At 41.3% G+C, this 21,410-nt stretch overlaps 1 protein-coding gene across 2 annotated transcripts; it reads left to right on the top strand.

Moving 5' to 3' along the window:
• The first annotated feature begins 87 nt into the window (after nucleotides 1-87).
• On the top strand, nucleotides 88-20,648 carry BUB3 (BUB3 mitotic checkpoint protein). 2 transcript variants are annotated; one of them, XM_074960022.1, is made up of 8 exons: nucleotides 88-184; nucleotides 3,428-3,622; nucleotides 8,109-8,178; nucleotides 9,953-10,104; nucleotides 13,998-14,156; nucleotides 16,729-16,906; nucleotides 17,274-17,490; nucleotides 20,318-20,648. In XM_074960022.1, exons 2-8 carry the CDS (start codon nucleotides 3,428-3,430, stop codon nucleotides 20,325-20,327), a joined length of 981 nt encoding a protein of 326 aa, XP_074816123.1. In that variant the 5' UTR covers nucleotides 88-184; the 3' UTR covers nucleotides 20,328-20,648. The 2 variants fall into 2 exon arrangements, with proteins under 2 accessions (XP_074816123.1, XP_074816124.1); XM_074960023.1 differs by lacking the exon at nucleotides 20,318-20,648 and having other exon boundaries at nucleotides 17,274-17,494.
• Nucleotides 20,649-21,410: the final 762 nt, after the last annotated feature.

Genomic DNA, 21,410 nt, shown 5'->3' with positions numbered 1-21,410 from the left:
CACATGTGCACGCGGGGTATGCTGGGATGTGTCGCCTCGTCATTCAAAACTGCCAATCGGCAGGACTCGCGCGGTGGTGGGGGAGGGGCGGCGGGGTTGTGTTGGGGCAGGCGGCGGCGGCGCGCGCTCAGTAGTGGCGGTTGGTGGCAGGCCCAGAGGCGCTATAAACGGGACAGCCAGCAAGGTAGGCCGGGCTCTCTGTGGGCCAGGCGGGAGGGACCGACGCGGAATGGAGAGCCCGGGGCGGGGAGTTGTTTCCCGCTTCTTTCGGGGGCAGCGGAAAAGGGGCTTAGGCCGGGCCGGGCTGGCTGCACCGCCTCGCCCCGCGCCGGCTCGGGACGGGAGGCTGCCTCAACCCTCCTACCGCCCCTGCAGGGGAACGATTCGCTCCGCCGAGCTGGGAGTGAATCCAAACCAGCCCCAGCGGCCCCCGAGCCCGCGGCTCCCTCAGCCTCTCCGCCCCTCGTGCTGCCCCGCTCCCGGAACCTCCCCGCCCGGTCCCGTCCCTGCTCCCGCTCCCCGTCACGCCCCAGCTCTTCTGCCCGCGGCTCCCCCCACGGCGCCTCCCCGCTCCCCTCGGATGCTCCCTACATTGGGGTCCGCCCCTTCAGACCCCCCGCCGCTCCCCACATGGGGGGGGCACCTCCCATGAGGCTCCCTACACGAGGGCCCGGCTCTCCTCAGGTCCTGGCTCCCAACTTCCCCCCGAGATTCCCCCTGTGTCAAGCCTCCTCACAGGGACCCGTGTCTGTTGCTGGCCCTGCCTAACCTCTGCACATGCCCCCGCCTCCCAATCCTGTTGTGGGTACAAGCATGCTCCCCTCTTTGCAGCCTCTCCACACGAGTCCATCGTCTTGGGCATGGGTGCCCCCTCCATCTCCACACATGGGCACCCTCCTAATCAAGTCCTGGGGGCCTCCAGAATCCTCGCTGCCGCACATGGCCCCCAGTGTCACTCTGGGTGCCATTCATCCTTAATCTCTACAGGTGGCTCTTCCAATCCAGTCCCTGGGATGGGTGGGGCTGCCCCTCAGTCTCCACACATGCTGCCCCCCAGTCTCCACACAGCCTGTCTTGTGCCCCTGTGCCATCCTCTGCAGATGACCCCTTAGTGCTGTCCCGGGTGCCTGGCCCCCCGATTCCTGTTCTGGGTGCAGGTCATTCAAGCTTCTGCACACGGCCCCTCATTCTTGTCTTGGGTTCACGCCCTTCTAGCCTTTGCCTCCCCTCCCCACATCTTATCCCAGCAGGGCCTCCACCCCATGGTCTCCAGCCTCTGCGCCCACACCCTCAATTATGGGTGGGCCTTCTGGTTCCCAGTTTCAGTCTCTGGAGATGGCCTCCCCACCCCAATTGCATCCTGAGTGCTGGCATGCCTCCTGTCCCATTGTCTGGGCACCCTCCCCCCATCTCATCTTGGGTGATTCCCCCCTCTAGCCTCAGCCTTCCTGGCAGCCTCCGCACACAGCCCTTAAATGCTATCCCAGGCCTGTGCCTGGGGCGCTTCCGCCAGCCTCCACATACAGTCCCTGAATCCTATCCTGAGTGCCCCCAACCTTTGCACATGGTTCCTCTGATCCCATCCTAGGTGCTCTCTTCCCCACCCCCAAACAGCCTCAACACGCTTTCCCATCCCCAGGAATTTCTCCACTCCACTCTGTTTCACCCCCAAACAGCCTCAACACGCTTTCCCATCCCCAGGAATTTCTCCACTCCAAAGCAGTGTCTAAACACTCTCCCTATCTCCTTCCCTTCTTCCCCCCAAATAACTCCCTGTCTTACCATTTCCTTCCCTCCAAGGAGTCTAAACACAAATCAGTTCCTTCCTCTGGAAATATCTTTTGGTGTCTCCTTCCCTGGCAAAGGATATTTATTTATTAAATAATTAGAAAGCGTAGTGTTCGCATACATACATGTGTGTTTATGTATTAAGCTATCTGAGGTACTAAAACTTCTTGCTGTTTCTTCATCTAAACTACAGCATTCACAAGATCCAATTGTTCCTCTGTTCCCCAACAGATAAAAGTATTGTCCACTCCCTCACCTTCTGGCTTGGTCATTGCAGCTACTTCTTCCTTGGGTTTCCTGATATCTACATAACCCATATTCAGTTTACCCAAAATGTAGCTTCTAAAATTATCTTAATAACCCATTGATTGTACCTTGAATCTCTGACTCTTCTCCACTGAATCAAATTTAGACTTTCTGACCTCCCCTTCGCTGCCTACCTACATAACTGCCTCTCTCTACTTATCTGACTGTCTATACTATAGAAATTACCAAAAAGTTAAAACAGTCTTAGAACTTATTGGAGCAGCAGTGTAGACAAGCTAGAATTGCTTTTATAAATAGTGTAACTAAACTTCCTTGAAGCTTATGGGAATGGTACCAGCTTTTGAAGCATTTTGTATACTGAGACTCCAATCGGTGACCCCCCCCCCCCTTTTTTAAATTTTTTTTATTTTTTTTTTGGTTCGGCTTTTTTGGTAGTTTTCCTCCAATAGACAATACAGTATTGTATTGCCCTCCATTCTTCTGTTGCTTTTTTTATGCCACCTCCTGTGTATTTGTGGCATGCCCTTCCTCTGGTGTCCCCCAAGCTACTCTTACACCTTATTTAAATTCTGCAAAACTTGCCTCCTCTGGGGTGCCCACAGTAAGTGAGTCAAGGATATTTACTCTTATTTTTTTTATACTTATTGTGGTGGGGAGGGGAAGCTAAAAAAAACTTCACCAGCATCACCATAATGTGCAGGTGCTTAAATTGAGTTATGTTGCTGTAAACCTTTTTTTTTACCCTATTCAATCCCTATTGATGATCACTTCTGTAATATTTGATATTTAATCCCTGAATTTGAAAATACTTCTATATGGCATAAGAAAGGTCATACTGGGTCAGGCCAATGGTCCATCTAGCCCAGTATCCAGTCTTCTTCCAGTGCCAGATGCTTCAGAGGGAATGAACAGAACCTGATAATTATTGAGTGATCCATCCCCTGTCGTCCAGTCCCAGCCTCTAGCAGCTGGAAGTTTAGGGGGACACAGAGCTGAAACCCTCCTCTCCGCTGGGCAGAAGCCACTACCCTCCTACTCCACTGCAAGGCAGTCCTGAGCTCCCCACCCCATATCTGGTAGGTGGAGAATGGGGTGGGGGCGTGAATGGCTCCATGAGCTGCACTTTAATGGTAAAAGAGCTGCATGTGGCTCGCAAACCACAGTTTGGCCATCCCTGGAGTATGCCTTTCTATGATTTCTGTGTAGTGCCTAGCACACATTTAGGTGCTATAAAATAATAAACAGAACTATTTTCTACAGTTCTCCTATAGTATGTTAGCTTTTAGATGTAGTGACTATTCCACAAACTTGCCACTTCTAACTCCTATTAATTATTGTAATGACAACTAACTTTTCTATAATCTTAATTCAGATGACTGGATCAAACGAATTTAAATTAAACCAACCGCCAGAAGATGGTATCTCGTCTGTAAAGTTTAGTCCTAATACGTCTCAGTTTCTGCTTGTTTCATCTTGGGATACTTCTGTCCGTCTCTATGATGTGCCTGCCAACACCATGAGACTCAAGTATCAACATTCAGGAGCAGTGCTCGACTGTGCATTTTATGTAAGTATGTCATCTTGGTTATGTTGGATTCCAGTCATATACCAAAGCTACAAAGGGAGTACTTTAATCTCTTAAATTAAAGGGGGCAGTGGCTTCTTGAAATGCAGTCCGCTCTTTAAAAGTGTTTAAAAAAAAAAAAAAAAAAAAAAAAGCTACATTTGCCCCTACTATTTTTGTGGTTTTATGACTTTTTAAATTTATTCTTTCTATTGCTGTGTCAAAGATCCATACAAACAGAGGTAATTGATTTTAGTGAAATGGGTTATACAGAAAGTGCAATCATATACAAAGCAACAAACAGAAATATAGAGATTGTTGCTCTACTTTTTGTCTCCGTGATCTTGGGTGCTTCTTTTAAGGAACATTCAGACAGATGTGAATTTTTTTTTTTTAAATTCAGGGCAGATGGCCTTGGGCCTGCCAGAACCAACTGGAGGCAATGATCTTGCTGTAATATTGAGGGGATGCAACAATTCTGAAACTCATTATTCATATTCTAGAATTGTCTTTTAAACTATTAAAAATTGCTTTAAAAAGCAAATCAACTTTACCCATCTGTTATTTAATATTTAGCCTCCGAGCCTCAGATATACTAGAGCTGCTTCAGACCTCTCTGGTGTGCAAAGCTGACTTAAAGATGCTTTATCTACTGCTGCTGGTGGAGGTGGTTTTCTTATGTTGACCAGAGATCTATCTCCTGTCTGCTCATGTAGCTGTTCTATGCTATCTTACAGCAGATAGGTACATGGGTTTAGTCATGCAGAGTTCTTATGTCACCCTGTCTTTCTGCAGGGTATGGGACATAGATGGGGGAGCTCCTGCATTCTGGTAATCCCTGACTGCCATAACAGCCCTTTGGGACCATCTACAGTTGATATAGGAATGTTCTGATTTACAATGAGAGACTGACCTGCTGCCTCTATGCATCTTCTCCTCTTTTATTTCCTCAACCTTGTGATGTGCTGTGTGCCCCTCCACCATAGCTGCAGACCAACTATTTAACAGTGCAGTTCCTCAGTTCATTGTCCAGTTCTGGAAAGTTAAGTATGAAGGTAGCTAGTATGGATATGTGAGAAGTTAGTGTATTATGAATAGTTATAGCTAGTACAAGTACCTTATGTTCAGAATATTTTTCCTTAAAGATCATTAATTTTTGACACAGGAGAAGGTTGAAATAATCACTTGCATCTGTCTAATCTTTAGGTCAGGAATTTTCTTAATTAATCTTGTAGGGAAACAATAGGTGCATTCTAGACAATTTATGGTAATTCTACTATTGTGCAGACATTGTGTATTTTTGGGGGGAACCCTTAACTAAACTTCGGAAGTTCTCTTTGAAATAAACTGATAAACTATAATTCACTTAATATAGGAACTAATTAGAAGGTAGGTCAGGCATTTCTGTTTACCCTTTCTTATAGTACAACAACAAAGAGGTATTCAGTGAAATTGAAAGGCAGTAAATTTAAAACAAATAAAAAAAACTTTTTAATACAACAATCCACTAGCATGAGGAACTCATCACCTTAAGATGTCAATATGGCTAAGATCTTAGAATTAAAAAAGGATCGGGCTTTTATATGGATAACTAACATTGAGTCAGAATGGTGTGGATGTGTTTTAAAAAAATTTTTTTTGGAAGGGATAGAAACCCTCAGGATAGAAGCCATTTCTAATTAATGGGGTTGGGGAAGAAACGTTCTATTGGGCAGGTTATTCCATATCTGCCTGTTGCGGGGTTTCTTTCCACCTACGTCTGCTACTGGCCAGTATTGGAAACAGGATACTGCATTATATAGGCTACTGGTTTAATCTGGTATAACAATTTCTGTCTTGCTAATTGACCTGTGCTTTACTTCACTGAGAACATGCACAGGAATCAAAGCATCCTTTAAAATGTCTATCCAATTGTCACTGCTATTTATAATATTCTTTAGGGGAAAGCAGTTAAATTTCTATTCTCTTTTTGGTGTTCTGGAATACATTAAAAGAGAGCAAACTATTTTAAACGTCCTGCCCCATACATAAACATTCTCTACTGCCATAATATTGATGCATTCTTGGAAGGACTTCCAGTTAGGACTAATTAAACTTACACCTAAGCCTTCTATAGTATATCCTTGGTTCTAGTCAAATTTAACACACAACCATTTCTGGGTCTAGTTTTCAGATATACTTTAAAAGGGACTGTCACATGGCTTACCCTTTAGCGGGTGTCAGATGCCCAGTGTACTTGTAACAGTACACTGAACGGCATGAGCCAACCCTAGTCTGCCAGGGGATAGTTAACTGCCTAAGGCTTTGTCTACACTACCGAGTTTTGTCGACGCAAGTTATGCCGACATACAGCCATCGCTGTAATTAAACTGCTGTTGCATGCCGACACTATGCTCCTTGTGTCGGTGGAGCGCATCCGCAATAGCAGCTCTTGCATCGACACAAATAGCAGTGTACTGTGGGTAGCTATCCCACCGTTCAACGGCCACAGGGTGCTTTGGGAAGGGTTTGCAGTGGCTCATGGGGGCAGGTACAACATCACAATATGAAGGTTTCTCAGTTCCATCGTTCTATGGATATCCTCCTAGATTGCCAGCCGTTTTTCAACTGCCTGGTAACCTGCAACCCAGCCATGATGGTCAGAAAGGATGGATCCTGCACTGCTGTTCAGTATTGTGCTTGCAAGGCTATAAGAGGAGCCCGCTGGGGGATGCCTTGAAGGAGCATATTAACACTGAGGCTCAGTAATGTGTGTTGCTATAGTGTTCTGAGCCTAGCATTGTTTTTGAACTGTGCTGTGAACCTTGTAATAATTGCTGCGTGTGCCCAAAACGTAACACTTCTAAAATCACTTTTTAAAGTAGCACTTGGTAATATGACCAAACTGACACTGCTGAACATTAACACAAGAAGCCCATGGTGGGTGGGTGTGTGTGTGTGAGAGAGAGAGAGAATGTGAGTATGTGTGTCGGGGAAGAGTGAGTGTGTTGGCATGCTGTCTCTAAGTTCAGACAGTAGCCAGAAGCAACCAATCCTGAGGCAGAAGCTGGTGCACAGACAGCTGGTGTCCCCCTACCCTCAGACTCCAGCTTAGCATAGACTGGTATGCCGGTGGAGAGAGGGAGACACCCGGACATCAGCCCCTGCCTCCCTCCCCAGCTCCGCACAGCACAGCAGTCACTCTCCTCTCTCCCCACCTCCCGCAGCAGCAGCCTGCCCTGTCTACCAACTGCTGCAGTCCTGTATGAGCTCTCCACACTGAGCAGTTTCAGAACTTCCTGGGGCTTTGAAAGGGGAGTGGCGCATGCCTGTGTAACTGGATGCAGGGCAGTGGAGTTCAAAGCAGAGCAGTAACGGTGGGCATTGTGGGATACTTCCTAGAGGCCAGTTATGTTGATGTGCCGAATGCAGCGTCTATGCTGACACTTTGTCAATCTAACTTTTCTGCAAAAAGCTCCATGCCTCTTGTTGAGGTGGCTTATTTCTTTGGCAGGTGGAGCATTTTCGTGTGTTCACTCCACTGCTTTGTCGACAAAAGCTGCCTTTTGCTGACAAAACACACAGTGTGGCATACACAAGGCTCAAGTAACTGGAAGGCAAGTAACTAAGGAGCATCTGGGCCTAACAAAAGGCTTTGGAGGACTCAGTTGGGGAAGTTTCTGAGAGGAAAGGAGGCTCTGTAGGAGCGGAGCTCACCGGGAGCCTGAACTAGGCAAAAGCTCTCCAGGTAGAGAGACCTTGAACAAGACTACAAAAGCTCTTGTGGCAGTGGAGAAGCCTGAGACTATACAGCAGAAGGAGCTGCTGCCAGAACCCACAGACTTTTGTTTTGGGACTTTGTTTATCTGGTCTCTGAAGCATTATACAAATGCTCTTTTATTGAAGGCAAGGTACTGCTGTCAAGTAGACTTTGATTTCTCCTTTACTGGGCTGTTATAGTGATCTCATTGACAGGTGGAAACTGAAGCAGGCCACCTCAGCGCCACACTCAGCTACAAGAAGGTGCTTGGGAGGTCATGTGATGCCCCTTGTACATGCACATACCAGAAGTTAATAGGACTACTAACCTGCATTGACAGTCATTTGAAGAATCTTCATGTGTCACTAATTCAGATAGAAAATGGAAAAAATAAAGTTTATTTGTACAATATATCAAATTGCAATTTCTAATAACAAATTTCTAATTATTTTCTTCTACTGAAATCAAAGCACTCCACCTAATATTGTAAAACCCTTTCCTTCCAAAATATTCTCAACTCTTGATTTTAGAAGTTCTGAATGGGTGCATGATCTACCTGTGTTGATCTGATTGTAGGTTCAGGACCTTAACCTCCACCACCTCTACCTATGAATCTCCATCTATCTTAATTTCCAGCAAGAAAGGAGGTACTTTGGAGTGTGCCCTGGAGGTTAAGTGTGACACCTCGACACTTATTTAAGCCCAGAAAACTGAACATATACGATAAAAGCAGAATTTCTTATTTCACAGGATCCTACACATGCCTGGAGTGGAGGATTAGATCAGCAGTTGAAAATGCATGATTTGAACACGGACCAAGGTAAGCTGGCTGAATACTGTAATAGATGATTTTTAAGTGAACAAATAACCAGTGGAATTTGTTTTAATTTTATAACTATAAATTAATTGAAAATAAAGTAGTATATGGCTGTGGTTTTTTAGATGGTGGATACTGGCTTAAAGAATAAAAGCTGTTTGATTCATGAACCCTCTTTGTACTTAAGTGTAGTGTTTTAGAAGGCAGTCACAGGTATAATGGGAGAAGCTCCATTTATTTTCATACATTATTATATACTTGTATTGGCTAATCAAAGATTTAATTTATCTATGGACAACTCTAAGCAGAATCAAAAGGAGTACTTGTGGCACCTTAGAGACTAACACATTTATTTGAGCATAAGCTTTTGTGAGCATAAGCTTTTGTGAGCTACAGCTCACTTCATCGGATGCATCACGGATGTAGCTCACGAAAGCTTATGCTCAAATAAATTTGTTAGTCTCTAAGGTGTCACAAGTCCTCCTTTTCTTTTTGCGAAAAAACCCTACGTAATTAAGGTTGCAAAGTCAAGCACACAAAAATTAGGAAATGCCAAAATTCAGGTTACTTGTGGTACCAGCTTTGCCTACAATAACCATAATCTTTTTTCTTTTGTCTTATGTTTACATTTTCAACTCTAAAATAACATTCAGTTTTATACATTTAATGGGTATATGCATGCATACCACCTGTGTAACTGGTGATAAATGCAATTTTATCATCTCCCCCCCACCCCTCCTGCCCTCCCTCCCTCCCTCCCTCCCCTTTTATGGCCTCACATGCATTCTGCTTGCTAATCAGTTTCTATGAGGGAACATTCAAACTTCTGAGCACAGTCAAACAGCTTGCTGTTTTTCTTTTAAAAAGAAACCTGCCAGAAAAATGTTTTCCCCCTTTGTTTTCCAAGCTACTCTAGCTGGAGTTGCAGGAAGATGGGCAAAGTTGAGTCTTGCTCCAGGAATGTGATTAAGATTTGACTTCTCATGACATAGTGAGGCCAAAATGGGTGCAATGTGACATTGGGAAGGAATGGTTCTCAGCTTTCCAGCAGGACACATGGAAGGTTTTTCAGTATGGGACCTTATGTCTCAGAAGGCTATTTAAGGGAACTCTAGAAGTTTCTATAATCTTACTAGTTACAATTTTCCTTTCTGTTCAAAGATGTTTGAATTAGGGTGACAAAAGGAGCCAGGTTTTATAGAGAGAGTACCAATACAACTTTAAAAACCTCATACTGTTTTTCTGTTTGTATTATGTGGTAGGTAGGTGTGAAATGAATAATGGTGTGCTATGACTGTTTCATTGTTGCCGTTTGTTAGGAGTGCCTAATTACTCTCAAGTGGCAAAGCCATGAGTGAATATGGCTCTCCCACACTTAACACTGATTAAACTTTTGTAATACACAGTCAATGTCTGAGATTTTTCAAAAGAGCCTAAGATTTAGGTGCTCAACTCCCACTGAGAGTCAATCACAGTTGGGCACCTAACTCCCCTTTGTGCCTCTGAAAATCTCCACATGGCTGTCTAATGCCCTTAAGCTCCCTTGAAAATCTCAGACGGTATCTAGTCAGTCTACATTTAACACTTTTAAAAGGGTATTGATTGCAAAGATCAGAAGACCAAGCATTCTTTAAAAGATGTCTCAGCATGCCAACACATTAGTGAATGGCAGATTATAGTTTTACTTCTATATTAATATTGTTCTGCACTTTTCATTCAAGAAATTGTGGATTTTAATGGAACCAGTAAAGTTACATATAAATCTATTCTCTTGTAGAAAATCTAGTTGGCACTCATGATGCTCCTATCAGATGTGTTGAATATTGTCCAGAGGTAAATGTAATGGTGACTGGAAGTTGGGATCAGACAGTCAAATTGTGGGATCCCAGAACTCCTTGCAATGCAGGAACTTTCTCTCAACCTGAAAAGGTTTGTATTTAAACAATAACTATTATATACATTAATACTAAGTGTATACTATCATCTGTTAAACTATATATAATGCATGCAGTGACTGGTTAAGAATGAATGTCCTCCAAGCAAGGCATTTCCTTTTAGTTCGTCTACTGGGTGAGAGGATGTCTTGTGGCACTGTCAAGGGCCCTTAGGAAATGTCCTACCTTGACACTATGGCTATTATAAGATCTGAAACTTGTATGTTAGCTGACATAGAGTCGTAGATTATCAGGGTTGGAAGGGACCTCAGGAGGTCATCTAGTCCAACCCCCTGCTCAAATCAGGACCAATCCCCAATTTTTGCCCCAGATCCCTAAGTGGCCCCCTCAAGGATTGAACTCACAACCCTGGGTTTAGCAGCAGGCCAATGCTCAAACCACTGAGCTATCCCTCCCCCCAGATATGAGACATATGAGAAATAATCTCCAAGGGCAAGCCTAGACTACAAATTTACAGCAGCTGCACTGTTGTAGTGCTTCTGGTGAAGATGCTTTAAACTGATGGGAAAGAGCTCTCCCATCGTTTTAATAATTCCACCTCCACGAGAGGTGGTAGCTATGTTGGTGGGAGAAGCTCTGCCGCCGACATAGTGCTGTCTACGGTGAATTATTCATCCCCTGTGTAACGTAGTTAGCCCTGATCTACACTACAAAATTATTTCAGTATAAGTGGAAACATATGCTTTGGTGTATAGTATTCTGTATATAGTATAAGTCTTTAGCTAGTCTGTGAAGATTAGTACAGTAATCCTTAGTTTAAGGATTCCAGCTTTCATTAGGAAAGTAGGACTTTATTCTCAACACTTCTTTGTAGTCTTTGGAAAACAAATCAGATTCTTGTACATAGAGACAAATTTGAAGAAAATGTAGAGCTCATGAAAGTGGGACTAATTTCACTGGCTTCAGTGAGATGTATTGAAGGATGTGGTGTGTAAACTTCCCAAACAATTCTACCACTGTGCCTCAATAGTGATCTGCACCTCTGCTGTTCAAATTCTGGGATTTTACAGACCAAAGCCACCAGTAGTTTTGAATTCTGTTGTGGTCTTATGATGTGCAGTATATTGAATGGTGGGAGAAATTAGAATATGAAAGAAAAATTTACTTTGTGTCAACTAAATCATTTAATCATTTTTGTGATAAGTTGAATTTTAGTCAGCATTAGCAGAGAAGATGTGCTGCCATTTCTTCGCTGTTATTAATATGCAACTCTCTGCTGACAAGTGTAGAAGGAAAAGAGTAAAATATGACATTGTAAGCTTTAGTCACATAGAATGCTAACCTTTTCATTGTAGGCAACAGTCTCACTGGACATACATGAAGATTATATATTGTATCACTATATCGTCATAACCAGATGCTAGCTACTTTTAAGGAACACTTTACAGTTCTGCATTACTATTGATTTCATCCTTTTCTTTAGACTATACATGTGGTCCAGTTGTAGTTAGAGCTATCAGTATGTTCCATGTTGCATCTAAATAGCTATTATTTTTGCCCACAACATAGCTGAATCTATTTCTGGTAAGAACTTGATTCTGAATCAAATAATTGCATTAGTTCTAGTTTTTTATTTATAGTTGTATGTAGCATGTAAAGAACTATGATAAATTGCTGACAGAATATCGTTTTATGGACAGCCACACTGAATCAAGCTGCTTATTGGTTCAGCAAGGTTCATTATGTCACTTTTTTAATATTGTCTTTGATAAATGTGTACATCTAGTCAGCTACATGGTAGTGGTTTCATTTGATTTATGATTGCGAGGTGTAGAAACAATGCTTATTATACAGGTGTGACAACAGTTTGTAAAGAAGATTTAGGATGTTTAACATTCTTAATGTGGTTGTTCCTATGTATGTGAAAATTTATATTGTTTGTGAATGTCTGTTTACACCTGCATCAAATTTTATGTAATAGTCAAAATGATCATTATTTAAAATGTATAACTCCTCGTGATTGTCAATATAAATGTAGACTATTAAATTCTTTTCATTATATAATCTGAAGTAGAATAGTTTTTTGACAGTCTTATTAAACTGTTGGGAAGTATTTAATTTATGTTTATAACTGAATCTTATTCAAATGCTTGTCCTGGCTTTGTGCTCCTATTTTTCTTGCCCTTTTCATAAAAGGAAGGCGAGTGGGATTGGGCCATTAGATTTCTTTAGAAATTTCTGATAAGTCTTAGCTAGACTGAACATTAGAGATCCAACCCATTAAAAAGCGAGAACAAATTTCAAATATTCAAGCATGTTTTTAGAAACAAAGTTAATTAGCAAGACAGTGTGCCTGAATGTAGGTAGGATAATACATAGAAAGAGCATATCAAGTAGTTTAGGACCAAAGGTGGTTTTGTAAAAACCACTTTTAAAAACCCTGAGATACATGGAACTGTGTTAAATAAAACCAATTTTTCATTTAATTTAATGAAGCATTTCCTTACAGTGTTAGCAAAACTCAGCAGCATCATGGGTAGTACATGAAACCAGAAAATGAAGTTAACTTCTCTAGTTTCGCTGTACAAATAGATGTCAAAATTAAACAGCATAAGTGGTGAACAATATATTTAACTTTTTTAGTTCTAATGAGATGCTGACAACATAAGTAGAATGTTATATATTTAGCCATGTTAACTTGCTTTAGCATAAGCTTGTTTTTACTATGTGCCACTCTTACTAACATTCCGGTGGCAGCAGCACAGCTGAGTGTTAGCTGGATTTTTTCTGGCTGTGTGTCATCAGAATGCTTAATTGAATTCTGATTGCAGAATCTTTACTGATGATGGGATACAAAAACAACCCAAGCTTGATTTTATTTTTTCTTTCAGATCCCAGGTTGAGTGTACACATCTAGTAGTTAGAAACCCAATCTCTTGCAAACTTTAAAGATTCTGTGAAAGTTATTGAGGAAACAATAAACATGAACCCTTATGATGTCATTCATCAGAGTAGCATTGCACTTTATGAGCTCTGATTTTTTTTTTTTTTTTCCAGATGTGCCAAGTATCTCTGCTCTGATTGACTTAATTTAGAATTGTGGTTGCTCAACATCTTTGAAAACAGGTTTTAATATTTTTTTTTTTTTAGCAGCATACCCCTTAATGATACTCCCTTTTGATTAACAAAGCTCATGTCTGAGAGGATTTTTTTTTTTTAAAGAAACAGGATTATAAGGGGGAAGAAAACAAAAGGAAAATATTTGGTAGAGTACTGTGTGATTGGTCTACAGGGTTAATATGATAGTGGCTGCAGGTTCGTGCACATTATGAATAAAGACGAGTTCCAATTTGAATAACCTTTTCTCTCTTTCAGTTACTTATAATTTTTGCAAATTACTTTTTTTGGTCTGAAATTTTCCATTTATATATGTAAAAACATTCCCTTTTTTACTCAGAAACTGCACATGGGTAACACAGTAGCTGAAGGCAGAAATATCAAACTTGGCTTGTTGTGTGGATCTTACTGAGATAAGGAATAAGATAATTTTGAATAAAATTGACCGAGTGATTAAAGTCTGAAATGTCATATGTACATATTAGCTAAAATACAGCACAAAGTTCAATTCTACATATACAATGCTACAATATTAAGCTATGCACCAAGGCTCAGCGTTAAGGCAGAATTTGCATCTTCATGTCATGTACTGCCAGACCAGCTAGGCTCCTACAGACTATGGCAACTCATCCAGCACTTAAATTACAGGCTGAAAAAAGGAGAAAAAAAAAAAAAATCTATAGCTATACTTAATTGCAGAGGTCATCTGTTTTTTAATTGCATGTTCCAGTTAATTCATCACTTGATGATAAAAGGTGGATATTCAGATGAAACAAACTAGTAATATTTTTGTAAACTTCTTTTGAAAAGGTGTACACTCTCTCTGTGTCTGGAGATAGACTTATTGTGGGGACTGCAGGTCGGAGAGTTTTGGTGTGGGATTTGCGGAACATGGGTTATGTCCAGCAAAGAAGAGAGTCAAGTCTGAAGTATCAGACCCGTTGCATCAGAGCGTTCCCAAACAAACAGGTATGTGTGCTGTGCAGTAAGTCTATCCCTGGTTCAAAAAACTTAATCTTCTGTAGCAAAAATGGATTTGTGTTGATTTCTTACTCAGCTCAGTACATTTTTTACTCATTTAAAAAGTTATTTAACTTGAATTCATAGTTTAATTTTAAGAGATTAATGACAGCTATTGAGCTACTTGTTCCCATGTTCTCTTGTAAACACTGTGTAGTTTTAAAATGTTCACTTAAAGCCCCAACCCTTTTTTCTTTGCTATCTTGCTCGTCTTCTTTTAACCTTCCCCTCTTTAGCACTTTTAAAAAAGGATGATTGTTAGTGTTCTGATGCATTGACAATTAAGCCTTTCCAAAATAGCAAAAGAGGCGGAGGAGGAGAGAGAAGAGAAGATTACTGTTACTGTGTGACTTTTAGGTATATATGCCATCAGTTCCTCAAGAGGTGCTCAATTCTGCAACAATAGTGTGGCCTGGGCTATAGATAAGTGTAGTAGTATGCAGCATATTTAACTAAAAATTGGTAAGCTTATTTACTACTTGCTACCTTACTGTTTTGACTCCTTGCTCTACTGGGTTCCCTCTAGAGTCTTTGATGGCCATGCCTTGTTAGCCAGAGGGAATTGCATAAGAATAAGTAAGGTCATCTTTCCTTCCATGATTCCCTTTCCAAGGGTTTAATGGGGTGCCTCTGCAGTGCTCCTGGAGTGGAAAGCAAGGAACAATTTGGAACAAACTTTTCAGGTGCAAGTAGTGACAGCTGGATAATACATGCAGTGGGAGGCCTAGTTATTCATTCTAGAGCTAGTGTGAGTAGAAATACACCAGGTGTGGGGCAGGTAGGCTCAACCAGGCAGGATCCAAGTGTGGAGGGGCTCAATGTGGGGTGAAAGGATTCTGTGTAGGACAACCTGGGTGCAGACAGCTCAGTGGGGGGGGTCTAGGTGTGGGGGAATCTGGATACCCAGAGGTTCGTTTGGGGGAGGGGGGGTTTCCAGGTGTAGGGCAATGAGACTCTGCAGGGACTTCCAGGTAAAAGTGGTTGAGGCTCAGCGGAGGGGTTTGGGTGTGGTCTCAGCAGAGGGTCTGGGTGCTGGGGGATTGGGGTGGGTGTCTGGGTGCAGCTAATTGGGGGTCTGATGTGGGGGCTCAGGGTGGTGCAGGAGGGTGGGGGTTTCAGCGCAGGGAGCTCAGTGAGGGGGTGGTCTGGGTGCACGGGTGGGGGTCCAGAGGCAAGGGGTCAGAGTTATGGGGGGCTACAGATGCAGGGGTTGAGGTTCAGTGGGGTGGGGTTTGGGTATGGAGGGCTAGGGAGATTCTGGGTGAACGGGGTGAGGCTTGGCAGAGGTGTCTGGGAATGGGAGGTCCAGATGCATGGGGTTGGGCAGATGGGGGAGCAGCTCCCCATACAGTGACCCACAGTTGAGGAGTGATGGGGGCAGGAAGCAGGGAAGGATGCTGAGCTTCCTGCGGCTGGGGGAGGTTTCTGGAGGTGGGTCTGAGACAGCCCCAGCCACTCCTTGCAGGGGAAGAGGAAGTCCCATCCTCTCCTGCCTCCAACCCCACCGAGACTAGCAGCTTCTTGGCTCAGGGTAGGAGCCACTGGCTGGGGTGTCCCCAGCCCTATGGTGATTTACCTCTCTGCCGGTTGCTCCAGGTGCCTGAAACAATGTACCTGCACAACTAGGGCATGGTGCACGACTGCTCTTGCAGCTTCCCTTTGCTTCCCTGTCAGAAAGTCATTTTTCTGCGGGGAAGCAAAGAAATCTGGGGGGGACATAAATACTGTGCATGCGCAGTGGTGCAGAATTCCCCCAGGAGTTTAGAAAGCTATATCTTTCCATCTCTGATACTTGTGGTGGTGGTGTTCCAGTTACAACTTGACACTTCAGACTATACTTTAGTCTGGGATTTGAATAATCTTGCTTCAGGTAAGCCTCATTATTTTCCTATTTCTGAGAAACTTTTATACTAAAGCCATGGCAAAGTTACAGTAAAAAGAGCTCTTTAAATTTGCTATGTGCCAGTACTATAGTTAGGTAGAGAGGCAGATGCTTTTTTGGAGTGCAAGTGGTATGCTCTGAAATTACTATTCTGATTTATTTTGTGCATTTAGTTGAATGCATCTGTGAATTTAGTTGCTAACCTGAACTAGTTTTAATGAAATAATATACTGGAAATATGACCTGTCACCCTCTGAGCTTCTGTGAATGTTGTGATCAGTAGGGTGCGTGGGGCAGGTGGCCATATATGGAGTGTTCAACTCTGTAACTTGCTGACCACTATGTGTGTGAAATCAGAGGTGTGATTAGGGCCTGTGGGTAACAGTTCTAGACTCACTAAGCTCTTATTTGAGGTGCAGTTGCAAGGAAGCTTTTTCTTGTGACTTTTTAATTATTAATTTGTGTGGATGGGCCATGAGTTGTATACCTGGGAACCATAAATATGAAAGAAAATATTCATAAATTTTTGTGAAAATTGTTTCTTGTGTCTGGTTCTAGAAATGTATAAGATTAATCATAGTTAACAAAACTTTTGCATACAAATCTGATGACAGGTGTATTTTTTTTTTTTTTTGGCAGGGTTATGTTTTAAGCTCTATTGAAGGCCGTGTTGCAGTAGAATATTTGGATCCAAGTCCTGAAATACAGAAGAAGAAGTATGCATTCAAATGTCACAGATTAAAGGAGAATAATATTGAGCAGATTTATCCAGTTAATGCCATTTCTTTCCATAACATCCACAACACATTTGCTACAGGTACAGTAGATACTTATCAGGTTGTATAACATTATTGGTACTAAAGATGTTTAAGTACATCTAGTTCTTGTTAGGCTTCAATTAAGAAGTTTCAGCTGTTACTGGAACACTTGATACACTATACTTAATGCTTTTAACAAGATGTTGTAATTTTTCTTTTGATGCAGTGGGACCTAAACTTAACAGGTTTATTTCTTTAACACATTAATTGTGGACTCTTCTGTGTTACAAAACTGCTTCATAGTGTCCTTGAACAGACAAAATAATTCATTGTTTTGTCACTGTCTGGTTGCATTAAATGCTATAACAGTTTGGTTTTCTTCCAGTTACAATATCTTAACTCTTTTTTTCCATAATCCATTTGTAGGTGGCTCTGATGGATTTGTAAACATTTGGGATCCATTTAATAAGAAGCGACTATGCCAGTTCCACCGGTATCCCACCAGCATAGCATCGCTTGCCTTCAGTAATGATGGAACCACCCTTGCAATAGCAGCATCATATATGTATGAAATGGATGACATTGAACATCCTGAAGATGGTATCTTCATTCGCCAAGTGACAGATGCAGAAACAAAACCCAAGTGAGTCTGCTTCACCTGTATTTGAACCTTTTTGAGCATTCATCCCAGGATTTATTAATTTTCCTGAAGTCATGAATAGCATTATTGATGCCTAGTAGATAGTGCAGCTTGACAGTAGGGTTGGAGTTGATTTTATCTTGTTCTCCCAAGCTTTCAATATCCGTAGGTTGATAGATGTCTGATGTCTAAAATTGTGTCTAGTTGTTTTGTAACAGGAGAATGTCAAACTCCCATTCTTTCTTTTTGAATAAGCACTTTTATTTGAAGCTAAGGAGTTATTGCTGACTCACTTCTTCAAAATTAAGTTGAAGATTTCAAGAATAATTCATTTTGAGCAAATTTTGCTGTATTGGATCTTTAAGACTTTGAACTATTAATCTTTTCTTTACACACTGATAATACATCTAACCTTTCCCCTTCAAAGCAAATGCATTGAACTGGTTCTACGGAATGCATAAAATCAAGTAAAGGGGTTCCCATCCTATCTATCTTGGAGAACAGTCTCTTTTTATATTTTGAGTATTTAACCCTTTAACAACAGACTCTATGCCACCATTTCTGGCAAAGGGAAAACCAATGATGTTTTCCGTGCCAGGCAGAATAGGCTTCTGATAATGCTCACTTGAAAGAAAGCTAAATGGAAAAACTGACATCACAATACAGAATTGTACACTGGAATTACCTCTATAGTTTGTGATCTGGCACTAGGTTAAATACGCAGGTTTAACAGCCTGGTTATTATAAAGGTTTGTTACTGCTCACTAGTTTTTTGCTTTTCTAAATCTCAAACTGCTTTATTTTTATGTTTTAACTATTTTGTTCTGGGAGTTACTATTCTACCTATTTGGTATAGCCAGTCTCCAGAGTTTTGGATCCTTTGAGCCTCAAGATTATGTGACTTATTAAAATCAATCAATATTGCATCTCACTTTGGAACAGATACTCTGACATTGTTCTTTTTCTCTTTTAATGCACTGCTCCACAGGCTATCATGCCTGGCAGTGACACTTGTTTTAAAACATCACAGTTTTATGGTTATTTTAATAACAGTGATGGTAGAACACTAGAATAACTGTCAAAGTGTCTGGGGTTTGTCCCCTGCTTCTTACAGTCTGCCCTGAGGTTAGCACCCACATTTTGTGAGCCACTCCAAACAGGTTATGTGTTCTATACTTAGATTTCAACAACCAAGTATCAATTGTGAACTCCTCAAGTACTATAACAGCCATAACATGGAGTGTCAGACAGGCCCCTGGAGCACTCCAGACTCTATCTTGCCACCCAGGCAAGCCAGCCTGTGTGACAGATGGTCCTTTATACCAAAAATCTCAACAATATTCAGGTTACTCTCAGTCCCAACGAACCAGTCACTTACCCCTGTTCAATTGTACCTTAGGTCTCTCACCAAAGACAGTGCTTGTAGCCAATCCTGTGATAAACTATCTAAGGATTTATTAACTAAGAAAAAAAATTACTAATTTACAAGGTTAAAGCAGGTAAACAGACACGCGAGTTAGTCTTCGGTTCCAAAAAGTAATGGAAGCTGCTCTAATATGCAAGCTCTGTGCCTCCTTGAGGGCTAACCCAAGCTAAGGAGCTTGGGAATCCCTTCCTTATGCCTTCTCCAAATTCTAAGCAGCATAGTGTTACAGGTCCTTCTAGTCAGGGATGTTTATTCCCTTCCCCCAAAGTTCAAACTGTGGTGGGACGAAGGTTTGTACATATTCCCTCCTCATGGTTGTGGCAGGAGCAATCAACAGTATTTTGTCCATTGATGTTCCACAGTGGTTTCTCTGGTCTTTTGTTGGTTGGAAGATGACACCTCTTGGTAAACTTGGGATTTTTAAAAATCAGTAACTGTAAGGTAAAACAAATACTTACCGTTACGGGGCTTACAGTGGTAAGAGCTGTTTTCAACTATTTTTATCTATTGTTGGTTGTGCTTGCTAATTCTGTAGATGCTTCATTCTGCCTTATGAGGAGGTTAATCTACAATTAAACAATATTTCCTCTTGGCCCTCCATTATTTTCTGAAACAGATGGTTCATCGTTTCCTGGGCTGTTAAACACAGTGAGGTTAAGGTTAGACTCTTGGGAATCAGCTAGTTTTGAATCTTATTAGGCTGTAGAAGGAAAACTAATCAGAATACTCCTTAATATCATTTTGTGACTGTAAACAATTATTTATTAGCAAACAATTGATCCCAGAAGGGCAAATTGTTTGAGTCAGTAATGAGCTGAGAAAAGACAGAGCATATCTGTGTATTTGGAAAATAATTGTAACGTAATTGCAATGCATTTAGACAGGCATCTATTTGGACCTGTTTCTATCTTTAAATGAATTTCTGAAAACATTAACAAGGTTTATATGCTTTTCTGACATTTATAAGTTGCTTGTGCCAACCTTAGGACACCAGCTTTCTGGTGACTAAGAGTGATTTTTAGTACCGAATATTATAGTGTGAATGCATCATATCAATGTTTGCTCCTAAAATGGAGCACTTTTTTCCATAGCTCTCTGCATAATAGCTTCAGTGACTTTTTCTACTTTTTCAGGTTAATGTGAACCGTCTTACATTTGCAGATATTTCATTTTACAGATATTTCATTTTAAGCACATGGAAAAATAATGCCTTTTAAATAAAGGATATTTGGGAGGCTTATGACTTGCTGACAAACTACTACATATTTTTGGTACAGTAAAATAGTTGTCCTTTCTGTGCTGTTCTGGATTAATAACATCTTTATTTTGTATAGAAATTTTGAAGATATGAATGTTCTAAAAAGTCTAACAGTCATTTGTTGAAACATACTTTCTTTATTTCAGATCTACTTAAAGTTCCTGCAAAAAGCTTCCTCTCCTTTCTCTACGAAAGATTTATTTACCTGCTCCTAACCTGAAATGGTGATTAAAGGATAATTTTGGGAAGAAAAACTTTTTGTAGTGCTTTTACTTCTTACCGAAAAAACGTGTGTATTTATGTACCTCAGTATGCTGTACTCTACTATCATATCTTTTCTATTTAGAACATCAGAGAATCAATGTTTTCTTTAACCACAGTCTGAATTGTAAATTAGTTCTTTCCTGTAAGCAAACTTACTGCATTTTGTAATTTTTTTTAACTCTGGGAACTTCCAGTGATCTCTGAACTGCTCAATAAATCTCTTTCAAAAAACCTTATCTGTAAATGCATTGGGTAGTGTAATTTTAATGTTCTGTGAAAATCTTTGAAGCAGTGTGGCCTCCAGGATGGATAATTGGACATGAGTTCTGAGGATGTGGGCTATGGAAAATTACGTAACCTTTTTCTTTTTTCCCCATCAAATAAAATGGGGCTACATACCTCACGGGGATGTTGATTATTCAATCACTATTCTTACAATGCTTGCAAAGTTATAAAGTATAAGTAAGGCTAGTCTGTAGTGACAACTTTATTGCTAGTGCAGAAAAGTTTCCCATTTGAAGGAAAAAAGCAAAGTGTGAAGTGCATGAAATTCAGACTGTCAGTGCTTCAGTTACTGCATGTTCAGAGAAAAGCCTGAAATCAGTTATGCTTTGGAAAAATTGAGTGGAGAAAGGGAAGTTGGCTGGGACTGGGGCTTTTGCCGCAGCAAAGTGGCCTGCCCTTGGTTGCAGGCTCAGCCTGAGACCCCAGAGGACACAGAACAGCACAAGAAGTGCAGAGAAAAGAAATGTATAAGAATGGGAACCCAGTTCTTCCAAAGAGACCCCCATTCTGCTCAGGAAAGGGCAATGTCCCTTTTCTCCTGATTTCATGCTTATTTTGCTGCTACCTCTTGCTGTTCAGTGGTTTAGGCTGCAGGCAGACTTCTTGATTCAGCAGCTCAGGGGCAGGAGGAGGAATAAACCAAAAAGCAAGAGTTCCCATATGGAAACAGTACTACTAAACTATAATTCC

This window comes from Natator depressus, chromosome 7 (assembly GCF_965152275.1).
Source record: "Natator depressus isolate rNatDep1 chromosome 7, rNatDep2.hap1, whole genome shotgun sequence".
NCBI lineage: Eukaryota > Metazoa > Chordata > Testudines > Cheloniidae > Natator > Natator depressus.
Note: the sequence above shows the minus strand (reverse complement) of the source record. Positions and strands in the feature narration are given on the sequence as shown.

Excerpts from the sequence above, each read along its gene's own strand:
- BUB3 (XM_074960022.1), top strand. The coding sequence starts at position 3,428 with ATGACTGGATCAAACGAATTTAAATTAAACCAACCGCCAGAAGATGGT. Across the intron at positions 8,179-9,952 it reads TGATTTGAACACGGACCAAG|AAAATCTAGTTGGCACTCAT; the intron begins GTAAGCTGGCTG and ends ATTCTCTTGTAG. Across the intron at positions 14,157-16,728 it reads GAGCGTTCCCAAACAAACAG|GGTTATGTTTTAAGCTCTAT; the intron begins GTATGTGTGCTG and ends TTTTTTTGGCAG.